Raw genomic sequence first — 25163 nt, forward strand, 5'->3', positions numbered from 1 at the left:
TGAGCATCTCATAGGGCCTCTTTTTGTACCAACCTGCCTTTGGATCTGAGCCCTGTCCAGGAGCTTGAGTTGAAACTAGGTGAACAATAGTGAAAAGGATAGCAACAGACCTCTGCCCTTGATCTTACGTAGCTTCCAGGCCCTCTCAAGGTGTGCTATCAGGTGGATCTGGACTTCAGCTTGTCGCATGGGACAAAAGAAGGACTGGGTACCAATTCAGAAGCAGCACCTGAAAGGTGCTGTTTGAGAGGCCTTTAGTGTCTTTTCTATGAGGAAAGGCTGGAGAAAGAATTCAGTCTTATGAGCACCGGAGAGAAGAAGGGGTGCAAAATAATACAGAAATTGAACACCACCATGACAAATGACCCACCCCAAGGAACCTCAGACACCAGGAGTTAGGATTCACAACATCTTTCCACAGCAAGATGAGCACCATTTGAACCCATTTTATCTTTTTGTTTTAAAGTTTTGCTCATGTCTTTGTTATAGCAATGGACTTAACATGGCACTGATAGAACAGGAAATAACAGGTACAGTAATAATACCCCATGATACAATGCTACATATTTCAACTAGTAATAGATTCACTCGTAAATAGCTTTTCAAGATTAACTAGAAAGACTGTTTAGAAAAAATTTGGCTAAGAGGGCAAAAAAAACAAATGATGGAGCAAAGAATGGGAAGGACACAGATTAACAACCACACTGCTATTGCAGTTGAAGGGAATCGACAACATTCAGAGCCATGGCTCCTATTATCACTTCAGTTCTAAACATGCAGTTCTCTAACGATCACAGCTTTTTAGAGGGTCCCTATTATGGTCCAGTTGCACCCAAGAATAGAAATCTGTACTGGCAATACTCAAAGATGAAACCGATGGTCACTATGAAGCTAGCTACACTACAAAATACAGATGACTTAGGGAACCTGGTTGCAACATGATTAGATACCCACTACACAACACATTTTAACTGTAACCAGGCCCGATGTTTTGTAGCGTAGACAGGAACTAAGAAATGCTCATTCAGAAAAAGGGATCAGACCATCTGGACTTAAGTTGGGATAGGTTTATAACCTGTCTGTCTTACAATCAAAAGAAGTACCAACAGCAGACGCTCTATGGCAAAAACATTCCTTTCTTTCCTGTTTACTAGAATAAAGTTGTCAAGACGGCAAAAGCTTTTCAAGAAAGATAAAGATAACTCTCTAGTCTAGAGAATGATTCTACAAGTCTGAGATCTCAAAGGTATGGAAATCAAAAGATGTACTGTATGCTGGGTGAGCTGTTTGAAGGGTATTCTGAACATTTAGGAGTAAAAAGCTCAGGAGTCCACAATTCTGCCAGTTCTGAACAATTTTGTGTGCTATTTACATTTAGATTTATTATTCCCCATCCTTATTTCTCAGTCCTCTCCAGCAAGAACACTGTAAGGAAAGCAAATGAGTCTTCAAAAGAGAACAGGGGAAAAAAAAAAAAAGATTGTGTGCGAGAAAGAGAGTGTGTCTGTGTAGGGAGAGGGGGAAAAGAGGAAACAAATAGATACGCTATATTCCATCCTGGTTTATGGTGTTTTTTGAAAGATAGAATGCCTCCTTTTTCTCCTAGGGATTCACACCGAATTTGCTCTGATACCTGTGGATTTTCTTCTCGTTTTGGCTTGGGTGCAGCTGGTGGAGTAATGGTACGACTCTCTGTTTGCTTCTCCTCTGCTTCCACATGGGGTTTAATAGTCTGAAAAGAAACAAGTACAACTCAATACTAAGAGAGCATTTTTTAGTTAGAGAAAAACTAAGTGAAATGAGTAATTTCAGTTTAGTAGAACAATGGAAAAACAGTTGTAGAACAAATTGGCAGTGCCCCAAAAAGAGATTTGCTCGAGGAATGTGAGGGAAGTTTAAATAATGTGTCCTGCTTTGGCAAAAAAACAGAACAGGCCCAAACCCAAGAACATGCAGCATCACAGCAACTCAGTCAACCCAATCAAATAACCACACAAGTGATAAAGGTCATCCTGCAGTTAACATTTTTGGTAGAAATATTTATAAAGCTGCATGAAAAGTGGATTGATTACAGACCAGCTGAAGCCTTATGGAAAATCATTCTATGAAAAACCCCTGTTCAGAACCCATTCTGAATGGTATATACATTCTCCATTTCTCTCCCTTCATTTGTCATTATGAGTAAAATTTGCCTGAAAACTGGCACTGTGACTCCTAAGAGCTCAGATATTCCTGTGGCTTATTTCCTTCCTGAAGTCAGAATCCTCGGCTCTCAACATCACAATCACCAGCATGGTGACCCTCAGTTTGTGGAATGGCTGTGATGTCACCAACTCAAGAGTGAGGAGATGAATGAAGTAAAAAAAAAAAAAACCCATGATTTGAGGACTTCAATAGCTCAGACACAGGTGAGAGGTTTCTCGCAGGAGTGGGTGGGTAAGATTCTGTGGCCTGCGTTGTGCAGGAGGTCAGACTAGATGATCATAATGGTCCCTTCTGACCTTAATATCTATGAATCTATGAATGCTGAACAGAGACAAATTTTGTTTTGTGTAAATATCCTTAATCATAAAGATTAAGAAAATCATACCAAAAGACTGTACACAGATAATTAAATCATTGTTACTTGTCTCTGAATGTTTTTCAAAGTTTTCCTGACTGTCAGCAGTTCTTTAAATAATAAACAAATGATGTTGACATCAAAGAAATATCAGCATCAACGATGCAACATTGTGGACATGCAGTACAGGGATTCATCAAGCTCACAGGCATGCACTGTTGCAGAGCACAGCTTGTAAATCTGCCTTAAAAGATACGCAATCACCTACCCCTGTGAATTTAGTGAAGTGATAGTGCATCTTTTATGCACAAAATTGTCCATAGTTTCATGGACAACTCCAAGGTACATTGATCGACAAGAAAGTGTCTGAAGTGAAACCAAAGATTTCACGTGAACTGAATTGGAAGAGTCTACAGTTATGACCCAATTAAATCATTTTATTTATTTGAAGTTGCGTATTATTTTTTATGACTCCTTCCCCATTTGCTCTTTCCTGAAGTGAGATTTAATAACTAAATATCTAGAAACTCTATTTTTGAGGCATTTCTTCCATCCATTCAAGCTCAGGTCAGTCATGGGAGTCTTAACCAACCTCAAGAAGCTGATTGGCCATTCTGTTTCCCTGCAACTTAAAGGGGGATTCAGAGGAGAACACAAATCAACAGGCTCCAGCATCAAAGCAAATGAGGCCGGATTCTCTTATTAAACAGGCCTTGTTAAATATTTTGAATAGTTTTTATTCCTCTACGTTCCATTGTTTATAATTTAAAGAAGTTTAGAAATAAAAAAATATTTTGTTCCTGTATTTCTAAAGGACCGGACATGAACATTGTTTTTGGTTTACTGTGACCTAATATTGTCTCAGGTTTCAGAGTAGCAGCCGTGTTAGTCTGTATTCGCAAAAAGAAAAGGAGTACTTGTGGCACCTTAGAGACTAACAAATTTATTAGAGCATAAGCTTTCGTGAGCTACAGCTCACTTCATCGGATGCATTTGGTGGAAAAAATGCATTTGGTGGAAAAAATGCAAAAATTTTTCCACCAAATGCATCCGATGAAGTGAGCTGTAGCTCACGAAAGCTTATGCTCTAATAAATTTGTTAGTCTCTAAGGTGCCACAAGTACTCCTTTTCTTTTTGCTAATATTGTCTGTGTGTCAGCATCATCAGAGATATCAGCACACCTCAGATGAACATTTGCTGCTGATCCAGTAGGGGGAGCACCAAAGTACTAAACAACTGTAATAATTCCAATGGACCTTTGAAAGAACACCAAACTTTCTGTCCTATGAACTGGAGTTGCCTCTCTTAATCCCATCTCCAAAGTCATTATATTATTAATATTAGGTCACTATTAGTGGGACTCTGATATTTCATTCTCCATTGAAAATTCCCCCCATGGTTATTAGTCCTCTCCATGTTGGCAGCATTAACCCACAAAAGTAGAATTGAAGCATTTAGTCGATGTATTGCCCATCTGTACCTGTTTTTCAAGGTTTGGTTTGCTGATCTGTAGAGTCTGAGGTCCAGCGAGCCTGGTACCTGGGGCTGCTATCACAATGCTGGTGAGCTGTGCCATAGGGAAAGTTTTGGCTATGGTTGCTGTCTGCCCATTAACAACACGAACTGGGTGTATGGAGTTCTGAGAGGTGGGTAAAGAGCTGGGTGTGAACTTTGTTGTCAGCATCACAGGCCTTTGAATAAGCTGAGGAGCTGCAAGCATCGGAGGTGGTGCTGGGGCAATAGGAATGTTATTCTGGGCAACTGGTTTGGGTCGAACCTACAAGGAAAAAAACCCAGACACATAGAAATATATTTAAAATGAATTTATTGAATATATTTCTCTGTTTTAAATTTTTGATTCAGCTTGTCTAAATTCTGCAAAATTATCTATCATTTCTTACAGAACACATTTTTATAATAGTGTCATAAATGTGCAATGACAATAAAGAACCACATTTTCAATTTGCTTGCATAAAACCCACCCATAACACTTGCACACACTGCACACATTTGCATGCCCAAATACTCATTTGCATGTTTAACTGTTTTGTATGTGCAAATCTACTTTTTGGTTTTGTGAGGACAACAGATGCCCATGCAATATTTGCAGGAGCAACTTAGGCAATCGGTTTTGAAAGTATGTTTCAAAAGCTTTACACAGCTTTCAATATTGTAGCACTTTTTACATTGGTCAAGAGATCAAATATCTAAACAGCTGACCCAAGAGCTAAAAGAAAGTCTTCAGAGATGTCCAATAAGTCACCATGGCCTATGTTGACTTCATGCATTATGCAGATACATTGTGCAACCTTTTACACCATGAAACTGGTCCTGCTAAACTATGAACAAACTGTCCCCTCACTGAAAATATCAAAGCCTCTACTGGTAAATACAGCCGTATTGCCACTTGCTCTTTTCTTTCTCTGATGCTATGATAAAGCATAATATTTGAGAAGATATCCATAGGTATGAAGCTAGGAAACATCTTTACAAAATTCAGGGGATCCAACATATTTTCTGACCTGTACCATCATTATCTTTAGCTGTACCTGGCATATTCCCAATTATATAAATATCTCGTAGTTACAGAAAACACAAGTAGAAACAAAATCCATTAGGTCATTTAATCTAACCCTCTACCGATAAAAGATTGTTTTCCGTCATATATTTTCTGGTATCTTGTCCATTTTACTTTTAATGTCTCAAAACACAGGGTGTAGCCTTCATTTATGCCTGGAAACTATATCACAGATTAACGGATTTTACTGTCCCAATGTCTTGTTCTAATCATCAGCCTAAATTTTTCCTTTCTTAATTTCATCTCCAGTACTCCCAGTTATACCCCCTTGCTCCTTCTCTAAGAAGCTTCATCAAAAAATGCAAAGAAGCAACCAGGGTCTTTTCTAAAAACAGTGCAAAGTAAAACAATTTAAAGCTGTATTGCTCAGCTGCAAATGGTATAAAGAATGGAAGCTGCAGAAAAGACTTCAGCTATTTCTCTTCTCCTGCTCTTGAATACTGAGCAATGATGATTGCAGAGATTTTGCAGCCTTCGGTAATAGTCTGATTCTGCTCCTACACTTTCAGTAGTTTCATTTCACACATCTTGAAGGTAAGAAATGAAAACAAAACATCCCTTATTTACTTTATGGCCAACTTCCCTCCTGTCGTCCTCGTTCTTGGTACACTCACCTGTGGAAGAAAATTTGGACGAGGAGTGAGTCTGGGAGGAGGGATGAACTGTGGCACTTTGATGGGCTGAGGTGTAGCCTGAACCTGCTGTACAAACATTAGAGAGAGTTCAACAAGAGGAAAATAGCTTTGAAGTAATTCATCAAAACCAAGCACACTGATAGTATTTTCAGTCCTGATGCTCCTCAGTTTAGGCTGGTTTCCCCCACTGCAAATAAATTCCCACAGCAACAGTTTCTGTATTAGAACTACATTAAAGAAAGAGCTGGCATTACGCTTTGTTTCCTGAACATCCTGTATTGCAAACTGAAGCTAACCATCCCTTTGTTTCATCTAAAAGTATGTAATACTAGGCTCTGCCTCTAAAACGATTTCATTTGAACGTAATGAACTTTCACATTTGTTTTACAAGTCAAAAAACTGCCTTCACAAAAGATAGAAAGTAAAGCCAGATTTGGCTGCCCCACCAGATAGACGTTCACATGGTAAAAGCATTTCTGTCTTCTCATGTGGAATGATATGCAGCGTCTCTAGTAGTTAGGTCTGGGAGCCAGAACCCATCTTCTATTTCTAGCATTGTAAATGACACAGTACTTGACCCTGAATTAATAACTTTGGCCTGAATTTTCAAAAGTGGCTTTTAATTTTGAATACACAGCTTGAGGCATCTCAGCTGTGATTTTTAGATGGGCTAAGCTAAGCACTCCCAACTCTAACTGAAATCAGTGGAAGCTACTGTGGCCCAACATTCTGAAAAGCAGATCCTAGTTGTCTTCAGTGGAGCACCCAAAATTAAGACACGCAAATTTAGTTTACACTTGAAAATGTTGGCTCTCTCTTCTCTGTTGCTCTGTTCAACGATGTAAAATAGCAATACTAACACTTCACCAGCATGCTGTAAGGCTTAATTAATATATAGGAAAATGTTTTGAGTTCTTTCTATAGTGTTTCTATGATGCACATACTATAATGTAAAGCTGCGAGTCTTTCATGGAGGTCACAGAGGTCACAGTCTCTCTGACTTTCTGGGATATCTGTGACTTCCGCAGTGGGTGGTGCAACTGATCCCAGGGCCGCCTGAGCAGCTGTGATGGCCCTGGGGCCACCTGCATTGGCTGATGCTCCGGTGGCCCTGGGGCAGGCCACCCCGGCAGCTGCTACTGTGCTGCTACTGAGCAGCAGCCTGGGAGCAGCAGCAGTGCCCTGGGCCACCCCCCAGCAGCAGCACCAGTGCTCCAGGCCACCTCCACCCTGAGCAACGGAGGTGCGGCGGTGAGACCCTAGGCTGCCCCTGACCCGGATCAGCAGTGGTGTGGCCATGGGCCATCCCCTGCCCAGAGAAGCAATGGGGGCGGTGGGGCTCAGGGCCGCACTTCCCCCACCCCAGGAGCTGCAGCGACCGCCGGAGCACGTTCCCCCCCAGAGTGGCAGCATCCACTGGAGCGCCGTCCATTCCCCAGCACCTAAGATTTAGTTAGGAATATTTTTAGTAAAAGTCATGGACAGGTCACTGGCAGTGACTTCTTGTTTATTGCCCGTGACCTGTCCATGACTTTTACCAAAAATACCCATGACTAAATTGTAGCCTTAATCATTAGTGATAATTAAAAGAAGGGTCAACTCTGTGGACCAGGGTACGTTATTCAGCAAGGACTGAGCCTGAACAGAGATTTATCAATCCTTCTGGGAGATAATCACAACAGTGTGCATGGTGGAAAAAGGCTCCACCTAAAGAGATTTCTCCACCACAAATACAACTAACTATTTGCCTCATTCAGAAGCAAAACACTGGCTATTTACATCCATCAAAGCTGTATTATTTTATAAAGGAAAATTTACTATATAAATTGGCCTGACTGTTGATGAAGCCCTGGATCAGCCTTTAGCCACAAAGTAAAACTTCCCTGTAATGGCTCTGTTCAATTGCCTGGTCTCTAGTCGCAGAAACCCAAATGCCCACATTGCTATTGTTTACGTTTTTAAACAAAATTCTGTGTAGCTGATCAGTTACACAGCAGCTGCTAGACACTCTCTGAAAGCCTGATATAATCAAAAGTGAGACACTTTTCAAAATGTGGGCTTATGATGGCGGGATCCTGGTAAGAGGATGTGGTAAATGAAGACCTGATAGGATGGGAAGTGTATCCTAACCCTATATAGATTCAGTGAGCAAAGAAAACAAGAGAAGTTTGACACATTAGATAAGATGAGGATCTATACCAACCAAATAAATAAAGTCCACAAAGCCTCCAAAACCAGAACTACAGAACAATTTTTTTCACAACAGAGCCCTGCAGATGAGGTAACAAGAACTTCATACTAGTAACAGTATTTTTCCACAGACTCAGCTTCTAGGGCAAGCTTTACACAGAGTGACTACAATAATGACTTAATTCAATAAAAATATTAACATACATAAATAATAAATGTTTTTCCTTTAGGCTCTCAAAGCATTTCAACTAATTAAACCTCACAATATCAATGAGGTACTGCATGTCCCTATGTGTAAGAGTTCATTTTTCCTTCTGTGGGACAAAACCAGCCTGTTTATAAGTAGTCCCCCTTGGTAAATACACACAGCTCCACAGGTGCACACAGTCCCACATTCAAACACACACACACACAGACTATTTCTTGTGGCTTACCAAAGTAACTGTGTTTTTTGCCACTATTTGGACTGCCTCTGCTCCTGGACCAGTAACTTTATTTGTTGTCTGGAGGTTGACTGGTGTATTCTGTGCATCGGTGCTGAGGACCGCTTTCTGACTGTTGATTGCAGTAACCATGGCAATGGTAGGTCTTTGACCCACAACAGAGGCAGGCATGGTTGCAGTTGCTGCTTTCAAGACGAGAGGTAGTGTCTTAGTGGTGATCATAGAAGCTGTAGTCACAGTTTTCTAAGGGAAACAAAAAATACAGCTTGAGAGTCTGGAACATTACATATTGGACAGGATATTGCTTATACTTGAGCTCAGTCAGTCAGAAATGATAGGTAAAAATTGGAGAAAAAACAGCATTGCTTCTGTCTGCTCTCTATATATACACACTTTACCCTATGCCTGCAAAAAGGGGAGAAATGGAAAAAATTCTTCATCTGAGAAAGCCCTGAGATAAATCTTTACTAAAACTGGTAATCATACAGAAGCGTGAACAATGCATATATAGTATGCATGTACAATAGGAAAACACACTCAGATGAATCAGGTGTTAGTAGAGGCATAGCACCTACTTCTCTTATATTTTTTAGCTTTGTATTATTGCCACATGCATAGTGTCATGAGTGTCAGTTTCAGTTTCAATCCTTTAAATGTGAAAATTTATGGAGCACATCTAGTAAAGATACAGTCCCAGCATCTCTCTCATCAGCTGAGATCCAAACCTTTAGAGGAAAGTTTTCTATTTTTCAGATAATTTAGTTATCGAAAATGATCATTTAGTTAGAGGAAAGAGGAGGAAACATTTCAACATTGACATCTTTAAGGACAAAGCTAGACCTCAATTTTGGATATCCATTTTTTTATTTTTAGTTATATGTACAGTAGTTTAGCTATTTGGACTCTTCCCTTCCCTGAGAAGAGAAGGAGGCTAACTAGCTAACTGCAGCTACAGAAGGAAACTAGAAAAATAATAAGCTTGGTGGAAAAATCCTCCATCACTATTTCTGTGTTACAAGGAAACTGATGTGGGAGGCAGCAAGTTTTTATTTTCAGCCTCAGGCTGGATACATCTTGGAGTTTTAAGTGTTGACTTTTAGTTTGTATAACAGGCAGTAAGCAATTACATTTCACTGGTTCATACTGGAATTTTCCTTGTCGTAGGTTGCTGGACAATGTGATTTTTCTTGGCCTGACCTGAAGACAGCGATTTTGGAGCCTCTAGTCCCAGCACAAATATGAAATGCCTAAATTTACTACAGCTGCAAATATTAATTCTCAAGATTAATATGTTAAGGCCCAGATTTTTAAATATATTTAGGTATTGCTGTGCTTACAGCTGCAATGCCTAACTGGTTTAGGAACCTACATCTCATTTTCAAAAGTAATTTAGGCAATTTATCTAAAACCATCTAAGTTAAATAGGAGTTTGTCTCCTAATAGCCTAAATCCCATTAGAAAATGAGATTTAGGCTCCTAAATCAGTTAGGAATTGCAACACTGAGCAAAGCAATGCTTAAGTACCTTTAAAAATCTGGGCCAAAGAGACTACCCCTGCAATATTTTCCTTTACATTTTACTGTTTACTGACATGTTTGTTAAGGAGAGATGGGAAAGGAGAAATAATCACGCAGAAGAGAACAAGGCAACTATTTCTGCATGATGCCAGATCAAAATATACATTTAAAAAAATGAAGACAAATGGCAGCTAAAGAAACTGGTGAATGTACTTGCTTTCTTTTTCATCAGATCTACTATACTGATGTCACTGCATCTTTCCAGACTTCTTGATGGAATGATCAGATGTTCCCAGTACAAAATGAGAACCATGGCCTGCATCTCTCTGATGCAAGTGCTACTATGCCCTAGAACAGAAGAAATGTTGGGCCAGGTATCAGGTGACACTTTTTTCTGGTGCTAACACGCCTGCTTTATGTCAGCTTAATTTAATTTCACCATTCTTTCTCCTTATAAAACAAATCCATGTGTAATTTTAATTGTTTTCCCAGGTAACTTTTTCAATATATTTATTACGTTATTTGGGAATTTATTTTGCCCTAATTACCAGTATTCTTCTAATCTCCTACTGTTTAGACAATATACTCTAGTTTTTGAACCCCTCACATGTGAACTATTTTTACGAGCAGTGAATTTGACCCTTTATAAATTTTATCAACCCCAGTTATAAAACTTTGTCTTCTGTATCGCAAGAATAAGAATAACTCCCTTAACCTTTCTTTATATCTTTGATTCATGAGTTTCTTTATTGACCTCTGCTGTACTCTCTCTCCAGGACAAGCGACCTCCTTCCTGTTGTGCAGTGGCACTGAACGAAGCGTTCCAGTGAGAGAGAACAGTCAGAGGATCATTTTCATGAATGCTACATTCACCCACATACATTTTAAAGAAAAATGTAATCAATCATGTAATACAAGACATGACTCTATCAAGGGCTTCTAGTGAGATCGTATACAACGAAAGCAAACCTCTCATCAGCAGAGCCCAGATAATGAATTTCCCTCTGTCACGTTGCTGCATGTTAATTCTTTTTTGGCAGCTAAAGATGGAATATTTCTATATGAAATCAGCAATAAGACAATTAACATCAGCAATAAGAACATAAAATTTCACATCCATTGTAATGTAATTTTTTAAAAAAAGGTTTGCTGCTTTTTACAAATCATATGATATTGGAATATAGTAAAATGTTACCATTAGGGCAGTATATTAGATTGTCTCTAGTCCTAACTTGAATTGCAACTGAACTTTCACCTAAAAAATTCATTCTGCTGAAGTGCCTTGGAAGCTGTATTAGTTACAAAACTTTAAAGAATCAGGAAACTTTAAAAAGAGGCAAATATTTTACTTTCCCTAGTAGGTAAAGAGGCTTTTCTTTTCTAGGAGAGAAGGTACATTTTGGTTAGTCAGTAGAAACACGGCAGAGTGCGAACGGTAGTGAGCAGAGGTTATCCAGATTTATATCAGTGTAACTGAGATTAGAATAGTTTTTAGGATGCAACACTGTTCATTCATTCTGTTCCAATGGCAGTGTCCCTTGCCCTTCCGTTTATTGATGTTGTCCAAGCGCCATTGTTCTTATTCATATCCAACCCCAAAAGGGACCATTATAACCTCCTGTGCAACGAAGTCTGACCTCCTGTGCAACAAAGACCATAGAACTTCCCAAAGATAATTCCTAGAGCAGAGCTTCTAGAAAAAACATCCAATCTTGATTTAAAAATGGCCAATGATGGAGCTTTCACTACAACCCTTAGTAAATTGTTCCAGTGGTTAATTACCCTCACTGCTAAAAATGTACATCTTATTTCTAGTCTGAATTTGTCTAGCTTCAACTTCTAGCCATTTTATCATGTTATAACTTTCTCTGCTATCTTGAAGAGCCCACTATCAAATATTTGTTCCCCATGTAGGGCACTTAAGGACTGTGATCAAGACACGCCTTAACTTTCTTTGTTAAACTAAATAGATAGAGCTCCTTGAATCTATCGCTGTAAGGCAGGTTTCTAATCCTTCAACCATTCGCCTGGCTCTTCTCTGAACCCTCTCCAATTTATCAACATCCTTCTTGAATTCTGGACACTAGAATTGGGCACAGTAATCCAGCAGTGGTAACACTGAGATAAAATAATGTCTCTGCTCCTACTTGAGATTCATCATCACAGATATGACAGCATTCTCCAATAACCTGGGAAAATCTTATTCAGGTCCCACGGAGAGATGAGGTCCCGGACGTGGGGTAAAGGCACTTCAGGCCCTTGAGGAACCTGACCTTCATGTCCTGAGCGAAAACCGACCTGCCCTGGAGCGGTGGATGGAAGGCTGAAATAGCAGCCAAGTGGACCTTAATGGAAGAAACAGACTGGCCTTGGAGCTTGAGATACAGAAGATAGTCCAGGATTAACTGCAGTGAGGCTTGCTCAGGCTGAATACCTTTATTCGTGGTCAAGCAAGTGAACCGCTCCCATTTGGCCAGGTACAGCGCTTTCTGCTGTACAACAGGACCTGTTGGTCACCAGTCGAGCGTCTTGCTCCTCTGCATTTAACCATGCAGCAGCCAAGATGTCAGGTACAGAGCTGTGAGGTTTGGGTGCAGATAACTGCCGTGGTTCTCGGATAGCAGGTCCAGCTGGAGCAGCAGCTATAATGGGGCGGCCACCAAAAGGTCCAGCAGCGTGCCAAACCAGTGCTGGTGCAGCCAAGCCGGCGCTATGAGAATCATCTTTGCCCTGTGCGGCTTGATCTTCATGAGGACTCTATGGATTAACAGCAGTGGAGTGAAGGCATACATGAGGGCCCCCCAGCCACGGGAGCAGAAAGGTGTCTGACAGGGAACCTCTGTCGATCCCCTGAATCGAGCAGAAAATGTGGCACTTCCTGTTCTGCCTGGACGCAAACAATCCACTCGGGGAGTCCCCCACATCTGGAAGATGATGCTGACCACCTCCGGATGGAGCAAACCATTCGCATCCCTGGCCCTGGGGAGGTGTACAGCTAAGGGATGAATGGTATGCTGAACACAAAAGTTCCACAGCCTGAGAGCTTCTTGGCAAAGGACTGACAATCGGGATCTGCCTTGCTTGTCAATATAGACCATTGTGGCGGTGTTGCCTGTCAGGATCTGAACCAACCTGCCCTTTATATGAGGAAAGAAAGCTTGGCAGGCCAAGCAAACTGCTCTGAGCTTTGAATTTATGTGTAGGAAGCAATTGTTACTCAACCAACAACCTTGCATACTGAGACTTCCCAGGTGGGCTCCCCACCCCAGACAGGGTGACAAGAGGACAACAAAATAATATCGGAACACATGGGGGGGCAGCCACAGGCTCACCCCCCCATCAGGGCTGGCTCTAGATTTTTTGCTGCCACAAGGGGGAAAAAAAAGCCAGAGTGCCGCCGAAGAAAAATATCAGGACAAATGGCATCCCAACCGTACATCGGTCAGGACACAGGACAAACAACTAAATATCAGGACAGTCCCGATTTTATCAGGACGTCTGCTCACCCTAACCCCAGATCTGAGGCGTTGTGGACTAGGGTAACCGACAGGGCCAGGGCCGCAAAGAGGAAACCCTCCAACACCGATATGAGATTCAAACACCATGTGAGTGATGACAGAATGCAGTTCGGTACCTGAACTACAAGGTCTATGTTGTGTCTGTTGGGGATATAGACCAACCCCAGCTAAGCCTGTAGGGGCCTGAGGCGAATCCGTGCGTGCTGAACCACGTAAGTACAGGTTGCCATGTGACCCAACAACCTCAGGCATGCGTGAGCGACGGTGAGAGGGTGGCCTCGCATGCATGAGATCAGATCTGTCATGGCTCAGAATCGGGCTTCGGAGAAGGCGGCTCTGGACCAACTAGAGTCGAGAACCGCTCCAATGAACTCTATGCGCTGCAGCAGAACTAAAGTTGATTTTTTTCTCGTTTATTAACAGACCTAGATCATGACAGGTGGAGTGAACCAGATTGAGGTGCAGCTGCACCTGACCCCAGGATTGGCCTTTGATGAACCAGTCGTTGAGGTACAGATAAGTCTGAATACCCCAATGCCTTAGGTAAATGGCCACTGATGGCATGCATTTTGTAAACACTTTCGGGGCTGACAAGAGACCAAAGGGTAGTGCTGTGAACTGAAAACAGCGCTGGCCCAGCATAAAACGGAGGAACTGTCTGTGTCCTTGGAAGATGGAGTTATGGAAATATGCGTCCTTTAAGTTGAGGGCAGCATACCAGTCTCCCAGATCCAGGGAGGGAATAATGGAGGCCAAGGAAACCATGCGGAACTTCAACTTTTTGAGATGCTTGTTGAGGCGTCGCAGGTCTAGGATGGGTCGCAGGCCCCCTTTTGCCTTCAGGATTAGGAAATAATGGAAGTATAACCCTTTTCCCCGCATTTCCCGAGGGACGTCCTCTACTGCCCCCATTTTGAGGAGGCGGTCTACCTCCTGGGAGAGAAGTTGCTCATGAGAAGGGTCCTTGAAGAGGAACAGGGAAGGGGGACAGAGGGAGGGGAGGCTGAGAACTGTAGGGTGTAGCCTGAAGATATTACGTTGAGCACCCAACAGTCCAAGGTTATTTGCGACCAGGTTGACCGGAAGGGACGCGACGGTTGAGGAAAAAATAGGAGGGTGGATCTTGGAATATGACTGGGGTGCAATCCTTGAGCACACCCTCAGAATGCCTGTCTTTGGCTCCCATGGTGTCTTGAAGGGCTGGGCTAAGCAAGCGAATGGGAGGACGAGGGGCATCGTCATTTAAACCCCTTGTCTCTGTCTTTTCTCCTATAAGGGCCCTTCTGGGGCGGCTCCCAGGACCTAGAAGGAGGAGAGAACTGCTTCCTAGCCTGCTGTGGAGCGTGAAGGCCCAGGGAGTGGAGGGTGGCATGGGAGTCTAAGGTCATGCAGGCTTGCGTCCATGAGCTCAGAGAAAAGCCCCTGCTCCCTCATATGGGAGGTCCTGGAGAGTGGGCTGCATCTCCTAGGATAAACCCAAGGATTGCAGCCAAGAGCTGTGCCTCATCACCACTGCAGAGGGAACAACCCTGGTCGCCAAGTCCCTTGCATCCTAGGCCATCTCGAGGGTGCCCCTCACCATTGATTTGCCCTCCTCCACTCTTATGGCCAACTCATGGATGTGGTCCTGTGGGAGGGCCTCCTCAAACTTGCCAAGGGAGTTGCCGAGGATTAAAACTGTACCTGCCCAACAGAGCCTGGTGGTTGGACACCCGAAATTGCAGACTGGCCATCGAATAAATCTTTCTGTTAAAAAGGTCCAGGCTCTTGGAGTCTTTATTCTTAGGTGTGCTGCTCACCTGTCCCTCCGGTTGACTGTGGACACAAACAGAGACCCAGCAGGTGGGTGCGTATAGAGGTATTTACACCCCTCTGCGGGGACACAATACTTCTTTTCCACCCTTTTGGAAGTGGGCAGAATGGAAGAGGTCTGCCACTATTCCATAGTGATCTTGAGAACCCTTGGGTGGACTGGCAGCATGATGCGGGCCGGGGCAGTGGAAGATATGACACTGAAAAGGTCACCCACTTGCTGCCAACTCCTTAATTTTCAGGTTTAAGTTGTCAGCCACTCTTTTAAGGAGAGCGTGGTGCTCTTTAAAGTCGTTGGGGGGAGACCATCAGTCTGGGAGGGCCTGCCACCGCTTTATCCAGCGACAAAGACTATGAGAGCATCGCAGGTGGAGGGGTGGGTTCCCCTTCCCCTTCTGGGGACGGCTCCCTAGGCATTGGTGCCTGTTGTGCTGTCCCCGTGTCAGATTCCGCACTGTGCACCGAACCCAGTACCGGGAGTCGTTTGTCCAAGGAGGCTAGGGAGGAGTGGTGGGAGTATGCAACCAGCATCATTGGTATGCCCCAAGGATTCCAACAAGGCCATTAAGCCGGCCACTGGCCCTGCTGCCATGCCACCACCGCAGATGTCATGCAGATCTCTGGTGCTGACTGAGAGCCATACTTCCTTGGTGAGGCATTGAATTCTGGCTCTGACTCGGACCAATCCCCTTCCAGTGACCGAGGTGGGGCTCTGGAGGCCTGTGTCTGCTGGCTGACCCTTGCTGGAGACCGATGCCTACAGGATGGGGATTGGCATCTGTCCATCGAGCAGTACTGGGACAGTGGAGACCAGTGCTGCGATGGTGAGCGGTCCCACACCAGTGCGGATCGATGCCTGGGAGATCATCTAGGTGATAGGGATCTGCGCCGGGGTGATCTCTGGTGAGAGGCTGGCCAATACTGAGAGAACAGAGATCAGTGCCTCGATTCCAGTGTTCCATGCCTTGTAAAAGGAGGGCATGGTGCTGGAGAACTGGGTCTTCTGGCTGGAGACCGAGGTTGCGGGGCCAGGGTCCTAGGTCATGGAGATGCTTTTCGGACACCACCGAGGGGGAATGGTACCAGGCGGAGTGCTCCACACCAATGCCGAGGTGCTGGAAGCGGAGTCCGATCGTGAGGCCTCTGACACTGGATGAAGTGCAGCCTCCATGAGAAGGACTTTCACACAGTTATTCCACTCCTTCTGGGTTTTGAGACAAAAGTTCTTGCAAATCCTACACTTGTTCTTTATATTGGATTCTCCCAAGCACTTCAAACAGCTACTGTCGGGGTTAAACTAACATTTAACTTAATGGCTAACTAACTACCTAAGAACTATATACAAAGATGATAGACAACGGGCTATTAAGAATCGCTAACACTCTTGCAATGCAAGATAAGGTGCTCTGACCAACTATCAGGGATGGTACCAAGGAAATGAAAGGGCACAGAGTCAGTAGAGCCTAATATACCGATGCATGAGCATGGCACTCCAGTGTGCCACTGCCGACCCTATGGATACCGCTAAGGCAAAAATCTCCGACGACGGTGCACATGGGCATGCACACACCTAGAATGGATCGACATGAGCAAGCACTCAAAGAAGAACTATTACTGTGATTCATCGAAACACTAACGCATATACTTAACTTCAAGTACTTCAGTATTTTATTGAACTGGAACCTATGTGATCACAGAACACCTAGTTCTAAGTATAAGTTTTACATGAAGAGTAGACCTTGAAGGTTAAAAAAAAAGAATCTTATACTTCAGGGAACTCCAAGAGTGAATTTTACCATACTCCTATGTAAACATGACCTGCTCTACAGTGCATTGTGTTTTAACCTCTGCTCTTCTGTGCAACTGAACTAGAAAACTGTTCCACTGTATGGGGTGAGTCATACTGATATAATAGACCTTAACTGCTTCTTCAGACTCACTATTATAGATGCATAATGGGCTACAATTCTTGCCCTTGCATACTAGAAGAAATACTGGTTAAAATTTACTTTGTAGAAAGGTGGTAGTTCCTCCATTCCTGAACTTGGAGGTTTTGAACCTGCTTTTAACAGAAATAACAGAAATCATAAACTGCAATTTATTTTGACTTTGGTTAGAAATGACAGCAAAAGAAGGGACCAGGAACAGAACCCCACGTGTATGTGCACAAAGAGGCAAATCCATCTGCGCAGAGGACCACCACAAGGCCTACAAACCATTTAAGTCCCACTTGAACTCTGTTTCGAGGACTTAAATTAGCCTTTATGCTCATCCCTCTGCACAGAGATGAATTTCATCCTAAATAAACAACATGCCCTGCATATCACAGAAAGGCTTCCAGTGTTTTTACCTGTGATCCAATCAGGTTTGGAGAGGGTGCAGTAGACTGCTGCTGCTGATGGTGGTGGTGCTGCTGTAGTTGTTGTAGTGGTTGCTGTTGTGGATTTTGTAGTTTGTTTTCTGACTGTACCAATGGCTGTATTTGAAACTTATTATCTGGCTGTTCCTGCTTTACAATCAGATTCTTCCGCAGCTGTTCCACCACTCTCTTCTACCAAATGAACAGAAACACAAACAGAAATGGTTATAGAATTTAGTTGCATATTATATATAAAGAGGATAATGCTTTAGGACCTTTTCTATTGGATTATGGAGGCAAAACACAAAGGATTCATACAGTCGCTCTGGTAAGAGAAACACATCATATGTTTAGAAATAAAAGAAATCCTGACCCCACCACTGCCTAAAATAAATCCTTTTCTCCCACACGGCTTAAGAAGAAAGAGTAAAGTGTTTACTGAAAAGTCTTGTTCAGAAGTTCCAGCAGGATTTCTTTTTTTAGGATTTGGGAACCAGCATGGTCTAGTAGATGGAACACTGGATTGGGACTCATGAGACGGGGGTCTTATTTCCAACTCTGCCATTGGCCTAATGGGTGACTTGCCTCCATGCTTTGGAACAGGGGCTTTAAGTTTAGCAGGGGTGTTGCCCTAGTGATAGAGATGGGCTTTTTGCTGTCCCTATGAAAACCACCAAAATTTGGCCAATTCATAAGCTTCTGAAAAATCTCAGTTGGCACATGATCAATACAGACTTATTAAGAGTCTCAGAGTTGGCACTGATTGCTCCTCTGTCCCAGTCTCATCCTGCACTGAGAACTGGATGAGACATGGATCCCTCAGACCACACATCCCGCAGGCAAGCCTTCTTAACTAGTCTGCTAGCTCCTGATTGGTCATCTTCTCCAGGCCCATCTCGGCCTCTGGAGGACTAAATCTTGTTGGTAGCCTGCTCTGAACAGGTTTACTTTTAGCTGGGAGTGTCAGGGCACTGACACTTCCAGCAGGGGGGCAGAGAAGGCCCCATCACACACCTCCCCCTGCAGAACAAGCTTTAGGGCCCAATCTCCCCCTTCTGCAATAACCCCACTATCTTGGGGAAAGGAAACTGCACCTTGGTGATGTGAACCCCTTTGGTTTTGCACATGAAAGGCACATTGTTGCAGCACCAAATACCACCGAGTAACACCATGATTATTGTCCTTCATCATCTGCAACCACTTAAATGATGCATGATCCATTATTAGGTCAAAGGGAACCCCTAAAAGATAATAATGTTAAGGCCCTACAGCCAATCTGATGGCCAAGCACTCCTGCTTGATGGTGGAGTATCTAATCTCTCCTTGCTGCAGTTTCCAATTTAGGTATACTACTAGATGTTCCACACCTTGAAAACTATATGACAACACTGTTTCCAAAGCAACTGGGGAAGCCTGAATTTGCATTAAAAACGAGCATGAGAAGGCCAGGCACCGAAGGAAGTTGACATAGGATAATGAGGTTACTTACCTGTAACTGAATGTTCTTTGAGATGTGTGGTCCCTATCTGTATTCCACTGAGCATTATGCCCATGCACCGTGTGCCCGGAGCCGGACCTTTTGAAAGTAGTACTGTTCAGCTGTCCGTGTATGCGCCATGGTCTCGCCCGAGGTGATAAAGGGACAGTTGGGCCGCTGGCGTCTCCAGTTCCTTTACTACCACAGAGCTGTTGAACCCGCAGCAGAAGGGGGATAGGTTTGCAATACAAATAGGGACCACACATCTCAAAGAACCTCCAGTTATGGGTAAGTAATCTCATTTTCTTCTTCAAGCCATGGTCCCTGTGGTATTCCACTGAGGGTGAGTAACAAATAACCAAGCGTCCATTGCAGAATCATGCACTAGAGGGTAGTGTGTGGAAAAGGTGTGTACCGAACTCCATGTGGCTGCCTTGCATATATCTGTGAAGGGCACATTGTGGAGTGCAGCTGTAATTGATGCTTGTGATCTCATGGAATGGGCCCGAATCCCTCAAGGCGGGGATCATCCTGATAACTGATAGCAGTGCATAATGCACCCTGAGACCCACTTGGAGATTCTCTGGGTGGAAATGACTTGCCCTTTCATTCTCTCCACTATGGCAATGAAAAACGCAGGGGATTTCCAATACAGCTTTGTCTGCTCAAGGTAAAAAGCCAATGCCCTTCGAACTTCGAATGAGTGAAGCCTTCTTTCCTCATGTAAGAGTAAGAAGGTAGGTAATTCAGGTGGAATTGGGAAGCCATTGGGTAGGAACTTGGGGTGAAGGCATAAAGAGATCTTGTCTTTATGGAAAGTAGTAAAGGAGGGGTTAGCCATCATGGCTCCCAGTTTGCCAATCATCCTAGCCATAACCCATGGATGGCCATAACCCATGGACGGTGCAGAGTACTTCTGAGACTTGGAGGAAGACCTACTGCCATGGTTATGTGCATCCTTCCTTGGTTCATGGCTAAGCCCCAGTGTGGGGTTCTTAGCACTGGTACCAACGGAGCCTGATGGAGGTTCTGTGGCGGGAGGGGCATGCTTCGCCTATTCAGGCTGATGTACTGGGGGGGAAAAGGGAGGGGGTTCCCCATCCAAGATCTGATACTGGTCCCATGGCAGCCTCCATAAAGTCTTTCCTGAAGCGGAGACTCTGGTTCTCCCAAGTATGGGCAGGAGAGGCACATACTTCACCTGGACACGATATGGGCTTCCCCCAAGCAGTACAAACAGCACTGGTGCTCGTTGCTGATGGAAAACTAGTGAGGGCAGGAAGGACAGGTTCTGAAACCCAGCGTCTTCAGCATAATCCAATACCCAGGCCCACATTATGGAGGTGGAAGCGGGGGCGAGGGGTGTAAAGTTGGAGGAAACACTGCCGAAGTGGCGTCCCAAGTTCTAAATCAGGTATGAAAGGAAGAATCAAAGAAAAACCAAAAAATAAATGCAGAACAGATAAGAAATTTAAACTACGAACAGCACTAACGAAAGTTTTGGAAAGTTCATCACTAGGATGATAGGAATAGAATCTCTGACTTGGATCATGTGGCCTTGAGAAGGAACTGGAGACGCTGGCAGCCTGTCGCACCTGTTTATCACCTCAGGCAAGACGAGGCAGCACAGGGCACATGCTCAGACCACAGAACAGTACTACTTTCAAAAGCTTTGGCTCCAGGCACATGGTGCATGTGCTTAACCCTCAGCGGAATACAGTCAGGGACCATCACTTGAAGAAGAAAGTCTTTATTTTGGTAAAGGGCTTGTTATATTCAGTTATTCACTGAGATTGTTCTGGTTGCAGTGACTTTCATGAGAGCTGCCAAAAGAGCTGCAAAATGGGACATGAACCTTCAATAACAGCTGGTCAATCCCAAGAAAGCCTGTACCTGTTTTTTGGGTGTGAACGCAGACCGTCGGTCTTATCTTATAGGGGTTGAATCCATCCATTTCCTATGAGACAGCCTAGGCCTGAGACCACTACTGCTAAAGGAAAACCCAGGCAATCAAAAAAGGCCTGATAGATCCCATCACAGGCCCTCGTCTTTGTATGCATTATGACGGTCTTAATTAAATGATTTCAAACTGTATTTTCCACACACCCCTATCTCATTCAGAGTACAGAATGGACAGTGCTCAGTGAGTGTATTGTTACTCAATATTCTTTTTATCCTTCTCATTCAAAGTGTGGCTTCAGGTCTTATCTATTATACATCATCCAACCCATGGGCAGCGGGTCACATAGGCAGGGGGAGGCGTTGCCACCCCAAACAACCAGGCATGACCCCGCCCCCTGCTGTGACGCTGCAGCTCCAGTAGTCCTCCTGGCTCCCAATACAGCCCCCCAGTGCTCTGGGTCTGGGGCCGTGCCTCCCCACGCTCCGGAGCTGGGGAGGCTGGGCCACGTGCTGCCCTCCCTCCCACACTCCAGAACTGGGGTTCCACGCTGCCCACCCTCCTGAGCTGGGGAGGATGGGGCCACGCACCGCCTGCCTTCCTGCTCCCCCAGGTTGGGAGGATGGGGCTGTGCGCTGCCCACCCTCCCAGCACGCCTTTGGGGCTGAGTGCTAGCCGTGGAACTGGGCCAGCAGCTGTGGGGGGCAAGGGGGAGGCGGCTCTGATGGGAGGTGGGGCTTGGCTCCAGTGGGGCCTTGGCCGGAAGGGGCAGGGCTGGGGTTTAGCCTCCCCCAGCCAGCAGTTCATGTGCCACCCATGATCCAACTCCTGTACTGAATGCAAAACTATTAATTTCCTCATGGGCATTTCCAAGATGCATTCACTGTACTTTCCAAGTACTTCACAAATATCAATTAATTTATTTTCAAAACACCCTTATGCAGAGGAGGTGCCATTATTACCCCCATTTTACAAATTGGGAACTGAGGCATAGAGAAATTAAGGTAAAAAATGTCTACTAATTTGGGTGGGACACCTAGGGCCTAATTTTTCAGACTACTTAGCATTTTTAGTCATTGTATGCATTCAAAATACATCCCCAATCAAGGAGTACTACTCAGAAGTTCTGCAAATATCGCCCCTGTTTGGGCACCCAGAAAATTCATTATACATCTTTCAACATCTAAAACAGATGAGGATGGGATTGTACAGACAAAGCTTCATGCACTACACAACCCTGATTCATTCCCAGAATAGACAGTATTCTGTGGACTAAATGAGACAGTGGAAAAAATAGTATGTGAACATGTAATTAAATACTAGATACCTTAAAAAACTCGCAGTTAAACAATAAGCAAATCTCAGTTTTAACTACAGTAGAACTCCTGCTCTACTTAAGGGGTCCAAATGAAGACTGCACAGGCACCCTTAATTCTGACATTTCCTAACTTCTGATTCCTTGACTTTGCAACGTCAACATTTTTTCATGTATTTTTAAAAAATGTAATTACCACCACCACCACCACCACCACCACCACCACCACATAAAAGAGGGTCTAATAGGGCAAACAGTTTTGATGGCGGGGGGGGGTGTGTGTGGAATCATGGCACAGGCATTTTTTGCGGGGTGAGGGTAAAGATTTCCTACTACTTTATAGATTTTATGAAACGCAAGGATGACTTATATAAAAGTTCCCTCTCCTGATAGTTTTTCTTCATCCTCAGAGGATCACTTTACAGGCTGAAGGGCTGATTAGCTACCTCATATGGGCAACCTGGGCTCAAGGATAAGCTCAGCTTCACACTCGCACTTTAGGGCAGGCTAGGATTGGGAACAACATGAATGGGATACTTTCAGTCTTTTGGGTGGCATAGGAAAAGGCTATCTTGCTTTCCACATACCCCCTCCCACGGTCAATTTAGGGCAGACTCAAAGTCTCAGGAGAAACAAGTAAATCCCTCTTGACTATGAAGTCATACTCTCCAGTCCAGCTCTACAGTGTGTCCCCCTCAAGAGCAATGAAATAAATGGGAAGAATGGTGGCCTAGTAGAAAGGGCTCAGCTAAAACTGGAATGGAGTAGATAAATTTTAATGGAATTAAATTCCATTGGATACGCAATGCCATCAAAATCAAATTGCTTTGAGAAATTGCATTGATTTTGCTGGAATTTTGTTTTTTAAACCAAGAAAGAAAAGTTCTAACAATGTCAAAAATATTCTGTTTTGATATTTTTGGAATGAAACATTTTGATTTTTTGTTTTGAAACAGATTTTTACTTTCTGTTATGGTATACTATAATACAAAATTCTAAAAAGTTAAAATTGAAATAAAACATTTTGAATTACCTGAAACAATTTTTTGGAAGGGGAGAAGGGGGAAATATTCCTTTGTGGAGAACTTTGAAATTTTTGATTTTTGCACCAATTTGGAACTAAGCTAAATTTTGCAAACTGAAATTCTTTTGCAAAACAGAACTTCTGTCCTCTACACAACTCTAGCTGTAATAATCCATGTTTTTGATTCCAAATTCCCTGCCTAAGGAAAATTAAAACTATGCTTGCACCTACCAACCTCCCAGAGAAAGAAAACAGTCGGTGTGGGATGCCAAATTGGAGGGTTTCATATCTTTAACTTTAAAAAAGTAGATCAGAGACACTGCCCACTAGAAAGGAAATTCAACTCTTGTTAAGTACACAATTAAACTTGTGAATTCACATTATTAACCTTTTTGCAAATGACTGAATTCAGCAACTATCAAGTGTATTAAGCAAAAGCTATTTGGCTGCTAAAAATGCTCTTTGATATTCTGAGGAGAGTCAGCTGACAACTATCTCCATAGTTGTATGCCAGATACTTGAGATTAAAAGAAAAGCAGATCCAAAATCACAGAAAAATTGGGAGTTTGAAAATGACCAAAGTGAAAACTAACAACTTCCTATTGTATTCACAAAAGTGCCAAAAACTGCCAAGGACTAACAGTGCCTGAATTTGTTTCCTCCTACAGCACACAGTAAAGACAGTAGTGTAAATAATATTTTTTTAATTCAAGAATTTTATATGGAGACTTAACTGGTCTGTGTCTGTCAGCCCATTCATAATTTAACAATTTAACAATAATCTAAAATTACTTTCTGAAAACATCAACCATGGTAACAAGCTAAAGTGCCATGTCAGCAAGCAGAGACAGGAACTGAGAGAACAAATTTCCAGAGAGTAACCCGAATTGAGGGGGAGGAGAGGAGAACACAGCAGAGGACAGGATATAAACACAAATTTGTAATACCTGCCAAAAATGAACTCCACATAAAAACTGCACAGGAAACTAAAGAATTACTGTACCCGACACAAACAGGTCCATAAGAAGCCATCCATAAGAAATTCAGTGATAATGGTGTTCTTCTACTGATTTCCTAACTCAAGAAAACCAGCAGCAACTATGCAAGAACTCGTTCCCACAGTGTTCTTTACAACAGCAGGGAACAGTAGGAAAAGGAGGAAAAAAAGGCAGTCAGGCTTGAGTACTCCTAAACCATGCAGTTACAGCAAGGTGACAGCCAATCAGAACAGGATTTCGGAGAGTAGGAGTCAAGTGAGTCACATCACATTCACAACTGATCCTCCCCCAGGTCCTGAAACAAAGCCCAGGAGATCTGGGGAGGAAAAAAAAGGAGCGAAACACTTGCAAACTTTCATTATTACCCTGCAGGAAAAAGACGACTGCATATTTGGCACAGGACAGATAGCGTAAGCAGAAAAAACTTGTTTTGTTAGAAGTCTACTCTGGCTTTTTAGAACATGCTGAGAGTTGCTTGATAGCCTCATTTTCTATCCCCACAATTATTATAAGGATATTCAGTTGGGAGGAACCACCAGTAAAACTGAAGTTTCTAGGAGAGACCAATAACTTCTGTCAGTTAAATTCCTTCTAACTGTCAATAAAAATACACCTGCATTGAAGTTACAAAATTACTCCACAGCCAGAGAGCCACAGGACAGTGTGTTCATTATTCATTACCAAGGGCAGTTGTGAATTGTACATACACAAATAATTTAGTTTCACCTGCAAAATCAGACAATTTACTACACAACTCCTAAGGCACCTGTCCATATTAGAGCTCATAGCCATGTCCGAAACAGTTTTCAAACTTTGCTGCAATGGTGCCAGTTTGT

At 43.3% G+C, this 25163-nt stretch overlaps 1 protein-coding gene and 2 long non-coding RNA genes across 21 annotated transcripts in view; 2 read left to right on the forward strand and 1 right to left on the reverse strand.

Moving 5' to 3' along the window:
• The window catches only part of PHF21A (PHD finger protein 21A), a 244235-nt gene that overhangs the window by 22478 nt on the left and 196594 nt on the right, over window positions 1–25163 (reverse strand). For 14 of the 19 annotated variants that reach the window (XM_043515615.1, XM_043515619.1, XM_043515609.1 and 11 more), the window contains 5 exons: window positions 17605–17805; window positions 8399–8650; window positions 5754–5840; window positions 4042–4338; window positions 1634–1732 (listed from right to left, as the gene is read on the reverse strand). In XM_043515615.1, the coding sequence (XP_043371550.1) occupies window positions 1634–1732; window positions 4042–4338; window positions 5754–5840; window positions 8399–8650; window positions 17605–17805 (936 nt within the window). Of the gene's footprint in view, window positions 1–1633; window positions 1733–4041; window positions 4339–5753; window positions 5841–8398; window positions 8651–17604; window positions 17806–24276; window positions 24443–25163 lie in introns of those variants that run through there. The other 5 variants (XM_038405073.2, XM_038405078.2, XM_043515613.1 and 2 more) reach the window with 3 other exon arrangements.
• LOC122460488 lies at window positions 4334–11630 on the forward strand. The gene is made up of 3 exons (XR_006281813.1): window positions 4334–5673; window positions 9572–10298; window positions 10701–11630. It is a non-coding gene; the product is annotated as an uncharacterized LOC122460488 (long non-coding RNA).
• Window positions 11716–15198, forward strand: LOC119856957. The gene is made up of 2 exons (XR_005293456.2): window positions 11716–13952; window positions 14719–15198. It is a non-coding gene; the product is annotated as an uncharacterized LOC119856957 (long non-coding RNA).

Source organism: Dermochelys coriacea, chromosome 6 (genome assembly GCF_009764565.3).
Source record: "Dermochelys coriacea isolate rDerCor1 chromosome 6, rDerCor1.pri.v4, whole genome shotgun sequence".
Classification (NCBI taxonomy): domain Eukaryota; kingdom Metazoa; phylum Chordata; order Testudines; family Dermochelyidae; genus Dermochelys; species Dermochelys coriacea.